The 23,249-nt window shown below is 43.1% G+C and overlaps 1 protein-coding gene across 1 annotated transcript in view; it reads right to left on the reverse strand.

The window, feature by feature from the left end:
* The window catches only part of GRIN2B (glutamate ionotropic receptor NMDA type subunit 2B), a 493,530-nt gene that overhangs the window by 113,661 nt on the left and 356,620 nt on the right, over positions 1–23,249 (reverse strand). The window contains exon 6 of the mRNA XM_027541389.1: positions 18,361–18,475. Coding sequence (XP_027397190.1) covers positions 18,361–18,475 — 115 coding nt within the window. The remainder of the gene's footprint in view (positions 1–18,360; positions 18,476–23,249) is intronic.

The following is a 23,249-nucleotide window of genomic DNA, read 5'->3' on the forward strand; positions in this document are numbered from 1 at the left end:
TCAGAATATGTTTGCAGAACTGAACTGAAGCCTCGTGATAAAGGAAGTGGTAACTGAATACAGGAAGGAAAAGCAATGCCTTCTGGTGGACTTTGAGATTCTGCTCTCACATGAAAAGAAGAAATGCCAGTGGAGATCCAAGAAGAAAGGTTTGTTTATCTGAACTTTGCAGAGTAGAGGAAAATGCTGCCTACTCACTGTAGTTCTTTGGATATAGGAAATTCTGTTCTGAGATGGAGCGTCTCTTACTTCTGGGGTGGGGTGGGGCAGGGGGCCTGGAAATCTACAATTCCTCATCTCCAGGACACAAAGAAATCGAGCACCCTCCTTTACATCCTTATTTAGCACTGGCAGGAAGATCAAGATACCCCTGCCGATACTGTCATGCTGAACCTGCCTTGCCTTATATCCTGAAAGCTCAGAATCTCATCTGAGTGTGGCTTTTTTCCTGCCTGGACAACCTCAACCTCCTTTTTCCCTGACTCTGCTGACTTTTCCTTTCTCTCTGCATTAGTTTAAGCGGACTAGCATAACGGGAGTCATCTTGCTCTCTCCCTACACTCAGACTCTTGCTCTGTCTTTAATCACTATCAGGTTTCTGTTCTTAAGATGTGACATTTCCCCTACCTTCAATTCTGATTTCATTTTTCCTCTTCCACATCTCTTTCCTTTCATTTGCCCACCACTTTCCTTCGTTTTCTTGGTCTCCTGGCTGAGATTTCTCTCTGCAGAAGCCTTCTTTCTTTGCCAGGTACATGTCCTTGGATCACTCAAATTCCCCTTGAAAGCTCTTGTCTATGAAGCCTTTCCAGGATATTCATCTAGGTAGAATTATTTGTGACTTTGCCAAGAGAAAAGACAAATTCACACATGCCTAAAAGTTTTAAAGACAAAAGAAGTTTATATTTCTGTATTTCATTGTCTGGCGAATAGAAAACCCTTTAGACAGGTAGTGTCTTTTGCCTTCTACAATTCTAAGGTGAATTTGAGAATTCAGTACAGTCCAGAACTGTGGATGCTCTGTGGGGCTGATGTGTTTTTAATACAGTGCTCAGAATTCTCAGCTGCCCCCTAGGGACCACAAGGAGAATTGCACCAAGCAAACAAAGGGTTGCGTCCTCTTCATTTTTACCCAATTCCTTAACACTTAATGTACCCATTTTCAAGGTACATGTTTTAAATTTTAAGCAGGGACTGCATTTTTTCTGAACTCATTCCTGTTCTAGGAGTTGCAGACTCCAATGGCTGCAGGAACTAGGCAGACTGTTAATACAGGGCTGGACCCCCAGAGGGCTGCATTGAATTGATAGCATGTATTCCTGGGATTTCCCAGGTGGCACTAGTGGTAAAGAATCTGCCAATGCAGAAGACATAAGGGATATGGGTTCCATCCCTGGGTAGGAAAGATCCCCTGGATGAGGGCATGGCAACCCACTCCAGTATTCTTGCCTGGAGAATCCCATGGACAGAGGTACCAGGCGGGCTACAGTCCATAGGGTCGCAAAGAGTCAGACACGACTGAAGCTGCTTAGCAAGCATGCATTCCATTCCAAGGAGGGTCGACCCCTCAGTCCCAGCAGAATGCGAGCCTAGGGTGGCCACTCTCCTGATTTTCTAGGAACCCACAAATCTGGAGTTTCAGGGTAATCTATAAAATTTTAAACGGTAGAGCCAATTTAATCTTCACTAAAACACCCCAGGTCACGTAGAACATGTCTATGATCCATGTTTTACCCATCCTGTGATTTATTACCTTTCTTAAACATTCTCACCAAGTCCTTGTGTAGTGTCACACTGTCACCACAGGGTCAAATGGAGACACTTGATGGAGCGAAATAATTGACACAATAGCTGCAAACAATGTCATGTTCACTTGGAACAGTAGGTTAGGGTACATGACTAAATGCAGTTCTTAGTAAACAAAGAGGATTAACGCTTATCAACTCTTTGGAAAAATCAAGCATAAAAAGTGGAATGTTCATAGCCCAGTGTGTCAAAATTATAAAAATTCATATCCCAATTCTCTAAAACTTAGTAGTCAAGGGAAAAATGATAGATCAAATACTACCCACATTTTCCCTGTTGCTCGGAAGTGGGTCTGGAGTCTCAACAAAGCAGCTGCTGCTGCTAAGTCGATTCAGTCATGTCCGACTCTGTGTGACCCCATGGACTGTAGCCCACCAGGCTCCTCCATCCATAGGATTTTCCAGGCAAGAGTGCTGGAGTCGGGTGCCATTGCCTTCTCCGCAACAAAGCAGCTGCTGCTGCTGCTGCTGCTAAGTCGCTTCAGTCGTGTCCGACTCTGTGCGACCCCATAGACGGCAGCCCACCAGGCTTCCCCGTCCCTGGGATTCTCCAGGCAAGAACACTGGAGTGGGTTGCCATTTCCTTCTCCGATGCATGAAAGTGAAAAGTGAAAGTGAAGTCTTTCAGTCGTGTCCGACTCCTAGCGACCCCATGGACTGCAGCCTACCAGGCCCCTCTGTCCATGGGATTTTCCAGGCAGGAGTACTGGAGTGGGGTGCCATTGCCTTCTCCGAACAAAGCAGCTAGACAACATTTAAACGGGGGACATATGGGCATCATCTGAAAGGTTTTTACTTTAAGTTGCAGTTAAATTAATAACAGCCGTTGGGTATACTCCTTAGAAATTTATCTGACAACTTAATTAAACTAATACATTTTAAATAAGCCCCTTCGTGTATGCCTAGTCACTCAGTTGTGTCCAACTCTTTGTGGCCCCATGGACTGTAGACCGCCAGGCTCCTCTGCTCACGGAATTTTTCAGGCAAAAATCCTGGAGTGGGGTGCCATTCTTTCCTCCAAGGGGACATTCCCAAGCCAGGGATCGAATCTGAATCTTCTGCATTGGCAGGCAGATTCTTTACCACTGAGTCATCTGCAAAGTCACTTTGGGGGCTGGTATTTCTAAAAGCCCCTTGGTGGCTGGTGTCATGTGGTTGAGAGCCACTGTACCTGATCTTCCCACCTTAATGGCACTTGATATTATTTGAAGTGATGATAGTTACTTATTTGTTGATGTGTTTGTTGTCTCATCTCCTCACCAAGACATAAATTCATGGAGGGTGGGGAATTTATTGATCTTACTCAGTACTGTTTAGCCCACACCTGGCATAGTGCCTGGTACTTAGTAGGGCCTCAGAAGATATTTCCTGAATGAATAACCTCAGACAATCAGCCTAATATCCTGGAGTTCCGTATCAGCAACTGAAGACCATGGATAATTCAGAATCTCCTGGAGGGAGAGGTACAGGTCTTAACTCTTTTCTGCTGGGTTTCTGGCTCTATCTTTAACTCTGTGGAGGGATAAAGATTCAGATTTATTTCAAAGTAAATGGCTGGGAAATAAAATGAGAACAGAACAGTGACAAAGTAGCAGTATTCAATATCCATTAAGTGGACATTTCTCCTTGCGAAAAGGCAACATCTGTGGTAAACTACCCCTGTGTTTTATAGGTCAAAACTCAGATTTTTGGGGTCTCATCCCTGGAGCTTCGGAGATAGGACCTGAGAACTTGCATTTCACATAAGTTCCCCAGTGATGCTGCTGTTGCTGGCCAGGGGACCACACTTTTAGAACCACTGGTATGAACTGTAAGACACTATTCATGCATCAACTGTTATATCATTCACTCTCCAACTTCACCGCTATCCCCTTTACAGTCAACCCTGACTGGGACTTATCTTTGAACATAAACCACCATCCCCTGTGGGAGGAATTCCTTTCACACTTGTGGGTCAACCTACCTGCTGCACAAAAAGGAAGCCATAAAGGAGAGATTGGCTGTTCTTTACTATCAACCACAAAGCGCTGGTTTATTACAATGAAACAAAAGCCAAGGAGATCGCATGCACAAGGACACATCATACATGAGGTTTCATGAGCAGTCACAACTGCCTAATGCGGTTTGGTGGTTATTTAATGGTTACTGAGAACCACAGGGTCCTAATCGAAGCTGAACATGTTTCCAATCCCCGTTTTGGGGGCAATGAGCCCGGCACGGACTGCTGTGCTGTACTGTGGGCTTGTACTACTCTTTTATTATTAATAAGACTCAATTTTTTAAAATCCCTGTATAAAACGTTGTCAAGAATGAAGGAAGAAGTGTATTCATGGCCGGTTTATCATCAAGTGTGTCAAGGATTCTGTGTGTTGTTTCCTAGCTACTTCCTTTCAGCAACTTAGGCCAAAATCCAGCCATGTCCACACAGCATCTTACGTGTGCACGTGAATCGTTTTTCTTCATTTTCTTGTTTTCTAGAACCCAATTTCAGTTGTATTAAAACTGGTTTAACATATGTTCAATTATACTTCAAAGACAAACTCATATGAAAGAGCTTAGATTTATGGCTACCAGAGGCGGACGGTGTGGGTAGGTGAAACTGGATGAAAGCAGTCAAAAGGTATAAACTTGTAAGTAAGATAAATAAATCCTAGGGATGTAGTGTACCACATGATGAATATAATTAATACTACTATAGGATACATATGAAAATTGTTAAGAGACTAAATCCTAAGAGTTCTTATTAGCAGAAGGACTTTTTTTTTCTTATTTCTTTAATGCTGAGTCTATGCAAGATGATGGATGTTCACCAAACTTATTATGATCATCATTTCATGAGGTATGGAAGTCAAATCACCTTACACTCATACAGGGCTGTCAATTTTGTCTCAATAAAATGAGAAGAAAAAACACGTTCAAGTAAAGAACAGTGATCACTTGCACAGTGCCTGCTACACACCTGACACTGTGCTAAGAATTTTAAATGAACTAAAGTTCATTTGACCCTTCGAGCAACAGTTTGAGGTAGGTGCTACCATCCTTCCCGTTTTATAGATGAAGAAAGGGAGGAAAGGGATGAGAAAGCTGAAGCAACATTTATTCACACTGCTTTGTATGATTCACTGTTTTAGGCAGAGGGGAGCAAGATATGATGCCTCTCAGCTTTTAACTGTGCTCCAAAGGACAAGTTTAAGAATCCAAGGTTAAGGAGAAAGCATAAGACAAGACACGCAGCCATAAAAGTACAGGAGATTGGGAGAAGGTGTTGTCGCAATTATGGTGGTGTGTAGACTCAACACAGATAGGTGAGAAGGAAAGAGGGTGCAAAGGGCGGGCAGTCCTGACTCTGTGACTTGGGAACCAGGGGTCAATAACACCCCTTGCCTTCTGGAAGCATGTCCCAAATTTAACTCAAGAACTACTCTTCCAATTTTTGTAACATACGTGCACCATTTTCACTATTTTTAATTTAATATATGAAATAACCATCTTAAAAAATACATTTATTAAAAAATCCATATCATTACTGTGAATGTACGACAAGTGTTACTTGCCAAAGATGGAAGATAACTATAAAAATAAATAGGACTTCCCTGATAGTCCAGAGATTAAGAATCCTGCCAATACAGGATACTGTATTGGGACTGGGGACTGGGGTTTGATCTCTGGTCTGAGAAGACCCCACGTGCCTCAGGGCAACTAAGCCTGTGCACCAGAACTACTGAAGCCCTTATTCCCCAGAGCTTGTGCTCCGCAACAAGAGAAGCCACTGCAAAGAGAAGCCCTCTCATCACAACTGGAGTAGCCCCTGCTTGCCAAAATTAGAGAAAGCCGACACACAGCCACGAAGACCTGGCACGGCCAAAAACAAATTTAAAAACTTTTCAGTAGATTATTTAAATTAAAGAATACTCATTCTTCTTAACTTATGTACCACAGTGAAACTCAAAATCACACTTCGGGAAACACTGAAGTGGCAATGATGAATCACAGATCAGTGGTCTCAGCTATCAAATTTGGCTTCTACTTTCTCTTTTATATATTTGTATGTATTTTTCTCAATGGCTCTTTAGCTAGCTCTATATAACATCCCCAAACTCCTCTCTCTTAGCTAGTTGAACTCATAAAATATTTGGTTGATTCTGTTTTATAGAAAACAAAGTTAAAATTTCATGTCACTCTCCTGCTAAGATTTGAGGACTGTTTTGTAGGTCAGCTATTTTAAATTCTCCTTGGTGGTTCAACATTTCTCTGCACCTCCAGCAGGTGTCTGATCAATGGGGCTGCATGGCCACAGTGCCACTGCCATGGTGGTTGTGTTTTAGAAGAGCTTTCAATTGCAGAAGTGAGCTCTTTGCTACCAAGTCTCCCCTATGCCATCAGAACCTAGACAGCTGCCTCTGTAGATAGCTATTAGGCCCTTGCTATTGGGAGAAAGGCGTTCTGTCCTCACAGTTTGAAGAGACAGGTTATTGTTCTAACTGAAAAAAAAAAGACAACATGGATGCATGTATTCATGATGTATTTTCAGGTGTGTGTGTGTCTGTAACGCATGCATGCGTGCTAAGTTGCTTCCATCATGTCCAACTCTTTTTGACCCTATGGACCGTAGCCCACCAGGCTCCTCTGTCCATGGGATTCTCCAGGCAAGAATACTGGAGTTGGGTTGCCATTTCCTACTCCAGGGGATCTTCCCAACCCAGGAATCAAACCCACGTCTCTTACATCTCCAGCACTGGCAGGTGGGTTCTTTATCACCACCTGCCACCTGGAAAGCCAGTATCTGTAATAATAGCAAAAAGGTATAAGGATGTAAGGATACAGAAAAGCTTTTCTGTTGTTGCTCTTTCTATCTTTCCTGCCTCTCTCCCTTCTTCCACTCCTCCCCACCTTACTTTTTCATTTCGTGTTCCTCTCAGGAAAATATTACCCTGAAACAGCCAGTCACATTTTGAGCCAACCTCTCCCTCCTCCCAGTCCAGGATCATTTGTGAACACTTCGTTTAAACGCTCTCATGTGATAGGGCTCACATGTATCCATGGTGTGGTCTGTCCTCTGGTCTACAGAACAATTCCCATTGGTATTGCCACACTTTGACCCCATTAATCTAGTTACAGTCTTTGTATTAAGGCAAAAAGCATATTGAACTTAAATGGAGCCAGATGTAAATATCTACACTCAGCACTGCCACTCCTTATGTGTATGAATTTGGCAAGTCAGACAACTTTTCTGGCCTCAGTTTATGTAACTGCACAAGTATTTCCCAGAGTTTTCATCGCAATCAAAATTAGATCCTATATGATAAAACTCTTCATAAACCACATTGCTCTTAAAGGGCCATATACATGTCAGATGTGCTAGAGACCAAATCTTCCTAAGATCCTTTGATCTCAGGCTACACTGTTCTAGAAACTATACATCTTCCTCAGACCCTATAGGGAGAACAGATGTTTTGCACTGTTCTATGAAGAGAATGTTGAGGTGGCTTAAACATCCACCAGAAATTCTAAGAGGTAGGTCGTATTCAAATTCTTTACCAGCAAGTTTCCCTCCTCATAGGATGAGTGAAAAAAAATGGTACGTTTTGCTACGAGAAGAGCCAAAGTTGATGATCTTAGAAGACACCACATATCAAACTCTAAGAGTAGAAGAAGAGAAAAGGAGATCTAGTGGAGTCTGGTGTAAAAGGAGAATATGGTGCACTTGGAACGCACAGCAGGAGATTGGTCCTCTTCCCCGAGGGGTCTATCACTCTCTCCCCAACGACTGCCTTCTGCTCTGCTCTTCTCCTTGCTTTGCCTTCCCAAGACCACACTTTCATTCTCATCATGCCCTTCGTGCTTTAAGTTTAAACCTTCAGAACACTTAGCTGATAGAACTAAGACCTGGAATGCATGTAGAAATAGCCATTGGCAGCCTTTATGGGCAGGAGAGAACAGCTGGGTCACACGATCACAGAGAGGAAGAGTGCACAGAAAGTGTGAGAGCCCCTCCTCCCCCAACTCACTCTCAAAATGAACTGAAATGTTCACTAAATTATGGACATAAACCATTCTAATAGAGAAAGAAAAATCATACCAAATAATCTGACTTCTATAAATGTTGTGGATGTTTGTATTCATGTTTTTTATTAATAGCTTTCATTCCTAAAGGTAGAAGTGAAGTGGCTCAGTCATGTCTGACTCTTTGAGACCCCATGGACTGTAACCTACAAGGCTCCTCTGTCTATGGAATTTTCCAGGCAAGAGTACTGGAGTGGGTTGCCATTTTCTTCTCCAGGGGATCTTCCCGACCGAGGAATGGAACGCAGGTCTCCTGCATTGCCGGCAGACGCTTTACTGTCTGAGCCACCAGGGAAGCCCTTATTTTCTTAATTAGACTTCCCTTTAAATTTTTGTACTAGGGGCCAATCAGGAGAGTTAACAAGCCAAGGTCAGTTGCTTCCCTTCCTGTACACACAAATTGCTTTACCCTGGTCTCAGCGAACTCTCAGAAATAGGTATGGTGGAGAGAGACACTGTGTGTGAACTTGCACAAATCCATCAGCGCTACAGGAAGAACTCAAAGCAGAAGATCTCCTGGTGGTAGGTCAACATAGGTATGCTTGCATATGAAGGACATTCAGATATTATAGCATTAATGCTAAACCTCAGGGAAAGTTAATAGGCTATTAATGTATGCACAAAGTAGCCGGTTTACTAGAAAATACATCAAGGAACAAAAGGAGTGGTTTCTGCCATGATGGCCTCTGACAGTCTTGAGGCACATCAGCCTGTGCCTGTGAGAGTCAGCCAGGTGCTGCCCCACTGGTGAAAGAAGGGGTTGCTCTCCAGTCTTTCTGGGTCACTTGGAGAAGGCAATGGCACCCCATTCCAGTACTCTTGCCTGGAAAATCCCATGGGCGGAGGGGCCTGGTAGGCTGCAGTCCATGGGGTCGCTAAGAGTTGGACACGAACTTCACTTTCACTTTTCACTTTCATGCATTGGAGAAGGAAATGGCAACCCACTCCAGTGTTCTTGCCTGGAGAATCCCAGGGACGGGGGAGCCTGGTGGGCTGCCACCTATGGGGTCGCACAGAGTCAGACACGACTGAAGCGACTTAGCAGTAGCAGTAGCAGTGGGGCACAGAGAATGGAAATAGCACTAGAAATGATGTCATAACAAGCATGAGCCCTATTAGCTCCTTGAGAACATGTGCCTGAATTTTGAAGGCCTCTAACTTGCAAGGAAATGGTCCTAGCATGATGAAAACTGCAGACACAGACCACATGACCAACCCTATCCTCTGTGTGTTGTAACTGACAAAGATGATAAATATTCTTAACAGCGAAATTAGAGGATCAGATAATCAGAAAGAGAAAACCCTCTGAGATTCCAAGCAGACCAGGAACCACCAAGGAGAGACACATACCCACCACATATGTGTCTACTCTCCTGTTACTGAATTAATATAACCCAAGCTTCTCAGGTTAAGGGATGTCATTTTGAATGTTTAGAGTCATTATACAAAAACAAAAATGTGACCAAACCTTGTCACCTTGGACATCAATCTTATGGCATCGAAGTTGGATTATCAAAAACCCTGAAATTATTCTCATCTGAGTACCAGTCTCTACTGAATACACATGTGAATGCTTAATCATGGGAGGTTAGTTTAGAGATACAGGCACTTCTCTGGTGGTCCACTGGCGAAGACTGTGCTTCCACTGCAGGGGGCATGGGTTAGATCCCTGTCTGGGTAACTAAGAACACACATGCCACGCGATGCAGAAAAAAAAAAAATAGTACAATACATCTTTACAATGGGATATGAGGCAGTCATTAAATTTCATGCTTTCAGATAACATTAATAAAATAAGAATATGGCCACAGTATCATAGTGAGAGAAAGAAGATTGCAAACTGTTCATACATTGTGTTTCCAATTCTATTGTATCACACTGTATTGTATTATAATATACACAGAAAAAAGCATCAGATAAGGAACAGAAGAAATGTAAATGCTAGTTCTTTGTAGGTATGGAAATGGGTACATTTTATTTTGTCCCCTAAATACAATTAATAAGCAAATAAGAAAATTACAAATGTTATAATAAGAAAATCATAAGTGTTTTTAACTTGTCTATCAACACAAGAGTCTTGTAACAGCCCCCTACACCACGACTTCTTCTTCAATACTACCACTGAAAAAACATCATAAGCCAGAATTAGAAAGATGGTTCAGAGACTCAGGAGCCAACCAGAGACAACTGTCATGAAATAAAAATCTCAATAAAATGTAAACAAGGTGGATGAAAGCCATCTTTCAGCTTTGGGGACACTTTCCTCTTTACTACGTTTCCTTAAGTCAAGGTCAAGCCAGCACTTCTGTCTCCAAGCTCCGTCCAGCTTTTCTCAAACCCGATAAGCGGGTATAGGTTTCAAAAGCAAAGTCAACCAAGGTTATCTTGGTCTTTTATCCTTTTCATTCAGTGGCTGATGACAGCACATGAAGACAACCAGCCTTTCTGAAATGACATTTCTGAAGTCTATTCCCCCAATACATCCTGCTCTGCTCTTCAAATTATTTTATAAACGTACACGGGGGCAGCAGCTTGACTTTGTGGACTAACAGGGCTGTGGAGACGTTGAGGGCTAAGCGCACACCTCCCCACCCCACAAGTCTCTTTCTGGAACCTCAGAAAAGGGTGTAGACTAAAACCCACATGGGCCATGGCTCTTGGAGCTGAGGGAAACACATCGCTTGGATGTGAGAGTCTGTGATAATCAACAACTTGGAAAGACAACCAAAACCGTGCATCTATATGACACCGGCTTATGCCATGTCCATAAGCCAGTGTCATATACATGCACGGTCTTTACTAACCAGGCAACGTGAAAGGCCACCCAAACATTAGACAATAGATTTAAAAATCACCTTAGGGTATAGAAATCGTGTGTCACAATCAGTATCCTTCTCCTTGCAGCACTCTTTTTTTTTGTTTTCCCCAGCAACTAGGAAAATGTCAAGACTAATTTGGTGGGAGCAGTGCTAGGCTCACAGTAGGTGCTCAATTACTATGTGTAAGAAAGAAGGGAAGATCCAAAACCCTCAACGCCTTGGAGGCCACACCTTGCTGTCAGGGCCGGACTGCCCCCTAAGAAATACCCCGGATTTTAGGTTCTTCCAAAGTCAGCCCCTGGTGCGGTTAACAGTTCTGGCACTCTACACTTCTCTCTACGAAGAAATTCTCCCGGGAGCTAGTAGAGATCCTTTCTGCTGGATCTTAAGCCCTCTTACTCTGGTTCTATCTAGGAGAAGAGAGAGTGAACAGCTGATGTCAACACTTGGTCCAATAATTCTTCATAGATTTAAAGAAAGTCATCACCTCCTTGCTCTCCTCCTTCCCCTCCATGACCCCAATTCCCACAGCCTTTCTCCATGGAGTCTGTTTCTTAATCCCTTAATCCAATGATGCCTATTAGGACGCAGTTCAAAGTCAGCGAAAAGAACATGTTGTTAAGCGGTGGTATCGGGAGATGCAGAGCAAAGACACCGACACGGGAAGGAGTTCATATTTCACTTCTCAGATACCTTGTGTGAGCCTGGAAAGTATGTGAATGGCACGTGTATCCTCCCCTGGGGTAGGAGGTGGAGTGAAGTGGGGGCAGGCGTGTTCCAGCCATCATCAAGTATTTCCTGGCCTGCTGAGCACTGTCTAAGGCAGGGTACAGACATCTAGTGGAAAACCAAACAGATGTGGTTCCCGTGTTTGTGAGCAGCCTGTCCGCTTGTCCATGATGTGTGTGTGTGTGTGTGTATGTGTGTGAGCCCATGCAAGCACACATGAATAGATGGAGAAGCTGTTTTATGTCAAGAGTCAATGGCTTTCAAGTGGAATCTGTCACGGCAGTAATCAACCTTTCTCATATCACCACCAAACCGACCATCCTGGAATAGGATTTTGCTAGTTCTCAAGAGATTCCCTAATGGTCAGCAGTAAAAGAATCCACCTGAAATGCAGGAGATGTGGTTTGATCCCTGGGTTGGGAAGATCCCCTAGAGAAGGAGATGGCAACTCACTCCAGTATTCTTGCCTGGGAAATCCCATGGACAGAGGAGCCTGGCGGGTTACAGTCTGTGGGTCTCGAAGAGTTGGACACGACTGATCGACTAAACAACAACAGCAGGTACCAGTATGACAGAGCATCCACAGCCTGGGGTTAGTGCTGTCTCCTGGATACAGGGTGACCAGAAGCATCCTTTAACCTGACTCATTCATCTCAGGCTCCAAAGGCCAGTGGCGCCTTCTGTTTTATGATGTTGCTGCTGCAGCAGCTCTTGGGAGTCATCTTTCTACCAGTTCGGTTAGCCTTCCTCTCTCTTACTGATCCAGATGTTAATTCACAAATAAGACTACTGACCCAGCATTTCCAACCAACCAATTTCTCCTGGAGTCCTTCTTTCACTGGTGAATGTGGCTCTAATCTGTTAGGACTGTAAGCCTAAAATGATATCTGGGGATTGGGGAGCCCAAAGAATGACCTGGACAAACAGAGAATGCTGTACTCTATACAAGGAGGAGTATTTTCTGGTGGATGGAAGCAGGGAAGAGGGAGTGGGCTTGTAAAATACACGTCTGGTGTTTTTGGGAGAAAGGATAGCGGAGGTGAAAACCATACGTATCCTCGCAGTTCTGACCTAGACAGTCCCTTTAAGGTCTGTTTATATCCTACAGCTTGAAAATGCACCATCATCATTTCTTGAAGTCATTGCTCAGAACACACCCCCACTGCATTTCATTTTTATTATCCCCATTTTAGGAACGATTAAATGGAAGCAGGGAGCAGCAGCAATGAAGCAAATCATGAGAGGCTCAGATAAAGACAGAAGCCCGAATGCTTGTTGGAACTGCCTCTCTGTGCCAGACTATTTTTAATGCAAGTTTACGCGTCTGCCCCCCTCTTAGACTTAGAAATGAACCCTTCTGCACACAAATATTTTTCTACCATCCCCTATCCTTTCCAACTCACCAGGCTATGTCTGTGTGTATGTGTAGTCCTCTTTAAATGTTCCTCACATTTCTACCTACCAGAGATATGTACTTGGCTTTCTGTGAATATAATTCTGATCCAGAGATCTCTGCTATTCCAGCCCCCTGGCTCCATGCCTCCTTGCTGCTGCTGCTAAGTCGCTTCAGTCGTGTCCGACTCTGTGCGACCCCATAGACGGCAGCCCACCAGGCTCGCCCATCCCTGGGATTCTCCAGCCAAGAACACTGGAGTGGGTTGCCATTTCCTTGTTCAGTGCATGAAAGTGAAAAGTGAAAGTGAAATCGCTTAGTCGTGTCCGACTCCCAGCGACCCCATGGACTGCAGCCTACCAGGCTCCTCTGTCCGTTGGATTTTCCAGGCAAGAGTACTTAATGGCTACTTATATAGGATCCCATTAAAGGGTCACAAAAGCATGTACCCTTTGTTTAAAAAGTAAAAAGGGGGTTGAGTAAATGTAGAAACTTTGTATATGCTTGGTGTATTTTCAGAGCAAAAAGGTGACAGTGAGAACAACAACTGCTCTGAGGAGCAGTCTGGGGAACCAAGGCTCATCGATGATAAAAGGACATTCTTTTTACTGGATGTTCTTTTGCATCATTTGGCTTTTTATCATATGTAGATAGTATCTTTAAAAATTGTACAAAGAGGGTGGAGACTACCAATTGATATTTGTAAAACGCTGGCTATGTTTCAGCCACCGTTAACTAGTTTTACTATCATCTCCTTTATAGTTGGTTACTGTAAAATCCCCTTTAATCTATATAATAGCCTTAGGCAAAGCCCTATATTACAGAAGGAAAATAGACTCAGGTAATATCAGTGGCTCGGCTAACACAGCTCATAAAAAAAAAAAAAAAAAAAAAAACAACTAGCGTGGGTCATTGAACTGGGCTCTCTCCCATTTCCAAAACCAAGCTCAGTGCTCTAGACCATCCTGCCTTCACTTTGAGTCTTTCAGAAGGAACCGAATTTATAAGACAGTGGCTTTGTAAAAACCTGAAGGAATCCTGTGACATCCTATCATGGGGTTCACACTGACAACTTAATGAATCTTCCTCCGGCCAAGGTGTCTTGTAGAGCACTGCTTGGGCACACCTGTCTGGAGATAAGGCCTCCCCAAAGGTCCCCTGAGTCCTCGCTGGTCCTTGGGGGCACTCACCCCAAGGGCAGGGATGTATCTGCTCTTGTGAGCTGTTCAGTAAACCACTCCATCTGCACAGGACAGCCTGAGGTAGAAGTGAGTGGCTAGTCACTACTCCAACCCCCCTAAGCGTACAGATTCTTCATTTATTGAACAATGGTCTCTGGAGTGAGCCAAGCACCCTTCTTAAGTGCTGGAATTACCGAGGTGAAAGAGGCCCTTGCCCCATGCAACATCTCTCCTGGTGTGAGAAAACAGGCAGTAAATAGGCAGACAAATAAGCAAAACATCAGATAACAAGTATACTGAAGAAAAGAGACATAAACCTGACTGTGGCTGCTTCGGCTCGGGTCATGATATTTACCCAAGTGACAAGAATGACCTGGGAGTTACTGTCCTTAAAAACAAAGTCTTCTTCTGTATGCTCCAGCTCTCACCCAACTTCCACGCCAAGGTCCTATTTCTTTACAGCATGACTTTGTAATCTCGAGAAGGACCCACTGTTCATGCCACCATTCTAGACATGAGGAAAGAAAGACCTTAGACAAGTGAAGGGAGCAGATTACACAGTGAGTTAGGCATGTCACTGGAAGCTGACAGCACCGTCTCTTAGCCCACGTTTCTTCCACAAGCTGAGACTCACTCCTCAATTCTCTCCCCAGCGAGCATCTCTTCACTGTAGAATCCTCACTCTAAGGCCTGCCTCTCTGATCTCTAAATCTTCCCAGGACCACTGGGAACCATCTAGAACACTACTAGGAATCCTGGGGATGCAGAAGGGTTCTGGGGGCCAGGGTGATGGTGGAAGAAAAGGATGTTCGATTTCACCATGTCCCAGACATGCCTTTGACCTGAGCTTGGCTGCCCCTCTCTGCCCACAGGGGCTTCCACCTTCCACGTTTGGGAGCCATGAGGCTCATAAAGCCAAAAAATACTGACTTCTCTCTGCAGCAGCATTCTCTGATGTAACCAAGTCAGTATGAAATATTCTATTCTATTTAGTATGATCCCAATCCCCCCAAAATGCTTTATCAAAGGATTATCCACAGAATTTCTTTAAATAACAAGCTCCCTTAGCACACTTAAAATACAATCTATGAAAATTCAATCTACATAAAGATTTTATCTCCTCTTGCCAAAAAAAAAAAAAAAAAAAAAAAATCCAGCTATTGTATCAAGGGCAACAACATAAACTTGGATTCTTAATGATGGATTTTAGACCGTTGCATTATGTAATGGTTCTCAGTTGTTCGACAGGTTTATTGAGCCGTGTGACATGCTCCTTCAGGTTCCCATGAGGACAGGACGATATGAAGACACAGCCTCTGACCTCCAGAAGCATCACACACACAGCTCTGACACAGGCAGCTGTCACGAGTGCTGCTGACAGGGGTGCGGACCAATGCTACAGGGGATACGGGAGTGAAAAGTGAAATCCCGGCCAAAGATCAGGCAAGGAAAAAGCAGTATTTTAATTGGTTTCAAAGGATGATTATGATCTGTATAATTGGACCATTCGTTCCAGGAAAAGGGAACATCATGACACGCCATACAGGGAGCAAGACGTACAGGGGCACCTTCTCAGAACAGCGACGAACCCAGTGCTGCTTGATGGTGATAAAGGACACACCGAGGAAGAGAAGACAGTGTTGGAAAACAGACCGCTGCCTTGAATGCAAGAAGAGATAAAGTTTGGACCCAATTCACAAACCACCGGAGCTTTGCGGAGGTCTGGAGCAGAGAAAGAACATAACCACAACTGTGCCTTGGGAAGCTCATTCTAGAAGCCATGTCCAGAACTGAGCTGAATGGACAGAAGTGGGTGACATCCCGAGTGATCTTTTTTGAACACCTGGATCCAGGTGTGGTTGATGCTTACATTGGGCTCCCAGTTAATAAGGAGCCATGCAATTAAAAATTTCACTAAGTGTTATCACTGAGTAAAACATATCATTTTACAATCTGAATCTTTATTTTTGTCAGCTAGGGCTTAATTTTATTTATGGATGATTACTGATGCCATTTGAATATGCCAATGATCTCTGAAATAAAACATATCTAAAAGTAAAAATATTTAAAAAAATAAGAAAGTGTGCATCAGAGAGAGGGAGGTCCATTTAAAACATTATCCACATGGTTTTTGGATCATATAAAAATAAGCAATACATATAAGAGTGAGAGTAAAGGTAGAATTGATAAGGAGGGGAGGGATCCAACCCCCAGGAAGGAGAAACTAGCTGTGGAAAGGGGTGGGGGTCCCAGGCCTCAGATTCCAGCCTAAGGAAGAGAAGGCAGTGCCAATGAGTGGAAGTGGTGTCTCTTTAAGACAGGACGGCTGTGAGAGGCCCCATACTCGAGTCAGTAATCATGAGTCTATTGCATAAAAGCTATCCCCAGCTGGACGTCTTCTGTTCCATGTATGAAGCCTCAGTTTTTAATAACTCCTCTTCTGGAGATCTACAGAAGTGCCTGGTGTACACGCCGGCCCCAGAACACTTCTTAAATTATTATGTCTGCACAGCAGCAGTGAAAAGCAGCTTGATTGGGGTGAAGAGCAGGAGCCCAGAGAAGAGCCATTTTGGAACAAATGATAACTTCAATCAAGGACGCCGGGGTATGTTGTTAGCCTTATAGCTGAGCCCTTATTGGAGGAACACATGACAGGAAGACGTCTTTCATTTGAAGGGCAAGGCTCTGGGTCCCACTACCTGAGACACACACGCCCTGTTTCACCTGTCCACGTCTCTCTGTGACAAGATTATGAATTTCAAGACGTTTATCTCTGGCTTCTTTTCCTGGTTATTCTCTCTGAAAATATATCGCCTGGTTTCCATCCTAGTCAGAGCCACACTGACATCCTGAAGTCTGTTCTCAGCCAACTGGCCCACAGAGTCTGCAGAAATTGCCTGAAATCAGTGTTTCTCAACGTGTTTCACAGAATCTGATTCCACAAACTAAAGGGTCTTGTGATAAAAATCATTTGGGGAAATGCCAAATTAGATAAAATTAAAGATGTTCCTTTGCTAAGAGACCTCTATTTGCAACAACATGGATGGACCTTGAGGGTATTTATGCTAAGTGAAGTTAGAGAAAGATAAATACTGCATGATCTCACTTGTATGTGGAATCTGAAAAAAAAAAAAAATCTAGCCATAAATACAAAGAACAGACTGGTAGTTGGTCAAGGAATACAAACTTCCAGTTATAAAAGGAAGTCATGGGAATGTAAGGTAGAGAACAATGACTATGGTTAATAATACTCTTAACTATTTGAAAGTTGCTAAGAGAGTAGATTTTAAAAGTTATCATCACAAGAAAAAAAAATTTGGAACCATGCACAGTGATGGATGTTAACTAGACTCTCTGTGGTGATCACTTCACAATATACACAAATATTGAACCATTATATTGTACATACAGAACTAGTACAATGATATATGTCAATGACATCTCAGCAAAAAAGACACCTCTGAACTTTCAAATTAATATGTGTTCGGAGAATCTCCCAGAGTGAGACACAGTAGACAGCACCCCTTAATCTTATTTAACTGAGAAACCATTTCTCTGCAAAGCCTCTCAAGGCACAAGTGTCCTGATTCTCATGAACACGTGTGATGAAATGACTCTCAGGAACATTTGTATTGAACTAGGAATCAGGTATAACAATAGAAGCCAATACCTAGTAAGTGCTTACCATGTGCCAAGAACCCTTTTAAGTCCTTTATATATATCAATATATTTAATCCATATAGCAACCCAGTGATACTGAAACTATTATTTTTCCCATTTTTCAGATGAGGAAGTGGAGGCAGAGAGAAGTTAAGAGATTTGCCCAAGGTTGTAAGTAGCCAAGTTAATGAGTAAAGAGCTGGGAATTGAACCCAGGCAGTCTGGCACCCACGTAAATTAATGCCTAATAGTAGAATTTCAGACACTGTGATCAGCTGACAGTGGGAGAGGTAGGTCCTAAGAGCAAGCCTCCAATCACAGGAAATCGAAATTTGTGTGCTCATGAATTAGGTTTCACAGGCCTCCCAGTACACCCTGTAGGACATGACTCCTGAACTATACCATCATTCGGTTTCTCCACTTAATTGTATTATCCCGTGCCTGCACACTCTTCCATTAAAACAAAGTCATGCTGCAGACAGCACAGCTACCAATAAAAATGGTAATACACAGGGAAAATCATCTCTTGATTGACCAAAGTGGCAAGAAAATGAAGGCACACGTTTGAGAAATGGCCTCCTCTGTGTTCTCAAAGTATTGATCTCCAGCTCAGAGACCAAACCAAGTGGCCGTTTTCCTCCTGTGTGTTGCAAAATTTCTGATCCCCACCCCCTCCACTTAGCTTGAGAATTGCCAAAGACATGTCCTACCCTCTCCCACTTCCTCTCCTTGTTCAGAAGGATGATCACCAGCTTTGGGTGCATCTGGTAGCCGTCTTCACTGAAGGACAGATTTCTCCCTTCAAAAGTCACATTGATCAGATACCTGTAAACAGAGAATGAAGAGAAGGTTACAAGCATGAAGAAGGTATGTCAAAACAAGACAGTCAGGAAGACAGAGAGAAAGGTGGATGGAGACTGACGTGTAGATAGCTCTATAAATATCATGTAAAGCTTGTGCCCCTCAGGCTTCAGTTTCATTATCCAATAACTGCCATCCAAGTTTTCACACTATATGAATAGTAAGAAAGATAATGTAAAAATTTGACATAAGAGCAATGGGCTTGAGTTTAGTTAGCAGCTATGACTGAGCAAATTATTGAGCCTTTTGAATATCTGTTTTTTTCACGATTTGACAAAAATGGGGTAATAAAGAACCTACTCTATTAGGTTTGAAGGGCTTAAATGAGATAGCTGACCAAGGGGCAGAGTAAACCCTCATTAAGCGTTAATGACTATTATTCAAAAAAGGAGGTGAGTTCAAGGGAGGGGGGTGTAGAGACAAGATACAGTGGGAGTGGGCAAGACAGCTTCCCTTTTCACAGAAAATCGCAGGGGTGGGGTGGGAGTCCAGGGAGGAGAGAAAGACATTTTGCAGAGTGCTTCAGGTTCAGACATGTAAATTAGCAAAAACTAATAATGAGAGTCAGACCAATGGAGCTGTCTTTCAACACCCATACTCTCAGCTCACCCCATTCTCCCTTTCTGGCTGCTCTGACCTGATGAAGTTCCCTCACTGGGAATTCCCACAGGCATGTTCATTCCCATGGCATCAGTGCAACCGTGCTGATGGTTATTCAGGTCCCTTCACCACCATGGCTCAAGGCGTCAATAATGATTAGCTCCATGTTCACATGACATGCTACTCTGGAGCCTTGCACCTGATGCTGCAGTGAGACCTATCTCTGTTCAGAAGCAGAATGGGCAACCTGTGATTGTTGGGAGTCTTCTGACAGGCTTCAAAACTTCGACCAACCATGGCTCCCTACTGCACTGAAGGAGAGAAGAACGTGCAGGAGGCAGCCTAAAGGCTCCTTTTGTAAGTCTTCTCATTTAACAAAAACTGTGAGCCTCTTCTTTGATGCTACCAGGTAACATTAGATTAAGCAACCAAGGTTGCTTAGGGTTGCTAAGATGTAGGTCTTTCAGGAAATTCTAAAGATGACTAGGTACTGTGAACCAAATCCTCATGGACCACATTCCTTCTTCTAAAGCTGCCTGGGACTTTTCAAGCTGTCATTTCCAGGGCAAATGCAGTCAAAAACAGAGACCACAAAAGAGCAGAGATTCCTAGAATTTCAAAATTGGAAGAGATCTTCATAATCAATGAGCCCAGTTCCTGCAGTTTATCTTTCCTTTCTATGACATCATAAAACCAGCCCTCTCAGCTCTTCTTGAATACTTCCATTGATGGGGAGCTCATCACTGTATTCCCTACCCTCAAGGCAGCAACCTCACTGTTGGGCAGTTCTTTTTTACCTAAAGGTGAAATCTGCTCCCCTACTACCTCTAGATCCTGGTCTCCTCCTTAGGAGTTATACAGTTATACAGTCTAATGCTTCTTTTGCATGGGAGCTCTTCAAGCATTTGAAGATATTCATCATGTATCCCGCATAAAGGGCTTCCCAGGTGGCTCATGGGTAAAGAATAGGCCTGCCAATGCAGGACACACAGGTTTGATCCCTGGGTTGGGATGATCCCCTCAAGAAGGAAAAGGGCAACCCACTCCAGTACTTCTGCCTGGGAAAACCCATGGACAGAGGAGCCTGGTGGACTGTAGTCCATGGGGTCGTACAGTCAGACATGACCTAGTGACTCAACAACAATAACAAATCCCTTATAAAATGAATTTTAGTCTTTGAAGAAACTATGAGCTCATTTGGTTCTATAATTTTAACTTGATAGATAAGGGAACTAACTGAAGCACAAAGAGGTCAAATTATTTGCCCCCAGCTAATTGGGAGCAGAAATAACATTTTAAGAGCTATATTATCATATGTGAAATGAATCGCCGGTCCAGGTTTGATGCATGATACAGGGTGCTCGGGGCTCATGCACTGCGACGACCCAGAGGAATGAGATGGGGAGGGAGGTGGGAGGGGGGTTCAGGATGGGGAACACATGTACACCCGTGGCAGATTCATGTCAATGTATGGCAAAACCATTACAATATTGTAAAGTAATTAGCCTCCAATTAAAATAAATAAATTTATATTTAAAAAAAAGAGCTGTTCCCAGTCCCATGTGTTCTCTAGCATCCCACTCTGATTCTCACACACCACAGCAGCTTTAATATCCCCGTTCCTGCACCAAGCTACACCGTGCCATGGTGTAACTCCCTCTCTACCCCCTCAGCTGTGATCTCTGAACACCTTCACTTGGTAAATGTGTAACATCCTTGATTCAACTCAAGGCTCCACCCCGTGTCTTCTCCACTCTCTGTGCTGCTCCTCCTCTCAGCTCACTGCTGCCTGCTCCTGCCCATCACTAGTGAGAAGATGATATTCAGGTCTCCTGTAGTTTACAACAACTTCAACACTCCAACCTAAGTTCCATGCAGTTCATTTCAGGGAGTATGATTTTAAACTAAAAGACCAGAATTTAAGCATCAGACATAATCCATTTGGAAAGCAGGTTCTTACTACATCAATATGGCATTATACTTTAGAGTAATTTCTGAAAGTTTTCAGAGGAGGTGTATGAGACTTGTAGAAAAAAATTAGTCTTGCCTCTTTTTTGGAAGAACACAAGAGAGGAAGTGGAGAGGGAGAAGGAAGGAAGGGAGAGAGGGAGGGAGGGGAGGGAAGGGAGGAGAGAGGTAGGGATTAAAGGAAAGGGAAAGAAAGAAAGGAAGAAGGAGGAAAGGATGGGGGAGGGATGGAAATTATCTGGCTAAAGAACCCTCTTTTTCACCAGACATGGCTGTGAGTAATTCTGACTTTATCTAAATCACCATTAAGAATATTTCAAAGAAAGTGTCCATTTCAGAAGGCAATTATAAAAGAGAAGCCCCCCAATCATATAAGCAACAATCAGCATGAATGGAATAAGCATATGGCCTCTCAAGATGACTTCTTCGAAAGGGGAATTCAACTCCCTGAATTGAGTGGATAGGTTGGGAAATTCAAACTCCAAGAAAATAAAACCACATTCATGGGTAATTGCTCTGTAGTTAAATTTCTCTAGTTGTTCCTGCTCCCAATCCTTTTGATTTTCCTTATATATTTTTCTCTCTCTAGGATGTTCACCTTATTCCAGTTCTACATGTTCATTTTATTCTGTGTTGACATTTCTCATATATTTTACTTATCAAAAATATTAATAAAATGTTATGACAGTACACAAAATACTCTTCTGCAAAGTATCCTTTAATTATTCATATCCTTCAGCAGTGTAAAGATTCGTCATTCACATTGTGTTTTTCTGAGTAATTCCCCGAGACGTGCCAACCTTTAGCTATTAGTGAGGAGCTTGCAAATATACACTTGCCTTGGGTAAGGATGCCCTTAGAATAGTGGAACAGACCAATCCATTCATTGGTAATTAAAAGTGTGAAAAAATAATTGGGAGTGTGGTCACTTCTAGACCTGTGACCTTGGCCCTGAACCTGAGTTTTTCCCTCTTTAAAATGGAAACACCGATTTTTTTTTTACCTCTAGTTTACCAGGTTGTGATGATCACCTGAAATACGGGGTAGAAAAACTATATAAAATATGACACAAATAAAAGGTTATATAGTAGGAAACATTTAGAAAAAAGTAATATACTTCGACTAGCCTGATTAGAATTATCTAAAGGCAGGGAACTTGCCTCATTTTGGACCTCAGTGAGTAAAAGTGGGACAATTACATTCATCAGGGCTGAACTATCAGTGGAACACACGGGAGAAATGGAAACTGCCTCCCACATATGGAGGATAAACTAGGTCTAATGGTCATATTAATCAGTTCAGCTTTCCATAAGACCTGAAAATACCTAACCACCTTTGCATCTGGTGGCACTTTGTCAATTTTGAATATTAATTAAAACCTCAAAGTGTCCGTGTATAAATCCTCAGTAAAGGATTTGACTATATTATTAAGAGATGCCACAGCTATTCTGTCTCTGAAAATGTCATCTTCAAGAATGTAATGAGAAAGCCTAGCTTCAAGTGGCACTCAAATTCAGAAGTTCTGCTCATAAGATCCTAGTCGCTTGGAAGGCCCATCAAGGTTTGGTATATAAAAAAATATTGCTTGATTTGTCTCTGGGATGTAGTTTGACCCATAAGCCAAATGATAGCTTATCTCATAAAGTTCTAACACTGCAAAAATCTCAGATTGCTGGAACTAGAAGAAAACTTAAAAACCATCCATTGAGAACTGCCAGTTTGGACGGGAGAAAATGGATCCCTCAATACTACCTGACTTTCCAAGGTGGCTTGCCTGTTCAGGACTGGAGTTCAAGTCTTCTTATTTCAAGCTCAGGGTTCTTTTCATTACTTCAGTAAGTAAAGTGAAATCAGTGTCTCAGAGCCTCAGATGGGCCTCTTGGCAGTCTCACATCACCATCACGTGCCCTCGACTACAGAGACCCCCTCATACAAACTGCGGAAAATAAAACCGATCACATTTCCGGCCTGACTCTGGCTTGTGGAGAAAGTCTTGGAACCCTGCTGGGCTCAGGTCCAACATATTTGCTGCCTGTGGCCAAAGTCATCCTCCACTGGGTTGAATGGGGTCAAGCTGAGGTAAAAAGCCTGTGTGCCTCTTTGACTTTGACCATGCCACTCAGAGCTCATCTGCTGCAATGATTTAGCAGTACACCATGTGTGGGAGGCG

Source organism: Bos indicus x Bos taurus, chromosome 5 (genome assembly GCF_003369695.1).
Source record: "Bos indicus x Bos taurus breed Angus x Brahman F1 hybrid chromosome 5, Bos_hybrid_MaternalHap_v2.0, whole genome shotgun sequence".
Taxonomy (NCBI): Eukaryota; Metazoa; Chordata; class Mammalia; order Artiodactyla; family Bovidae; genus Bos; species Bos indicus x Bos taurus.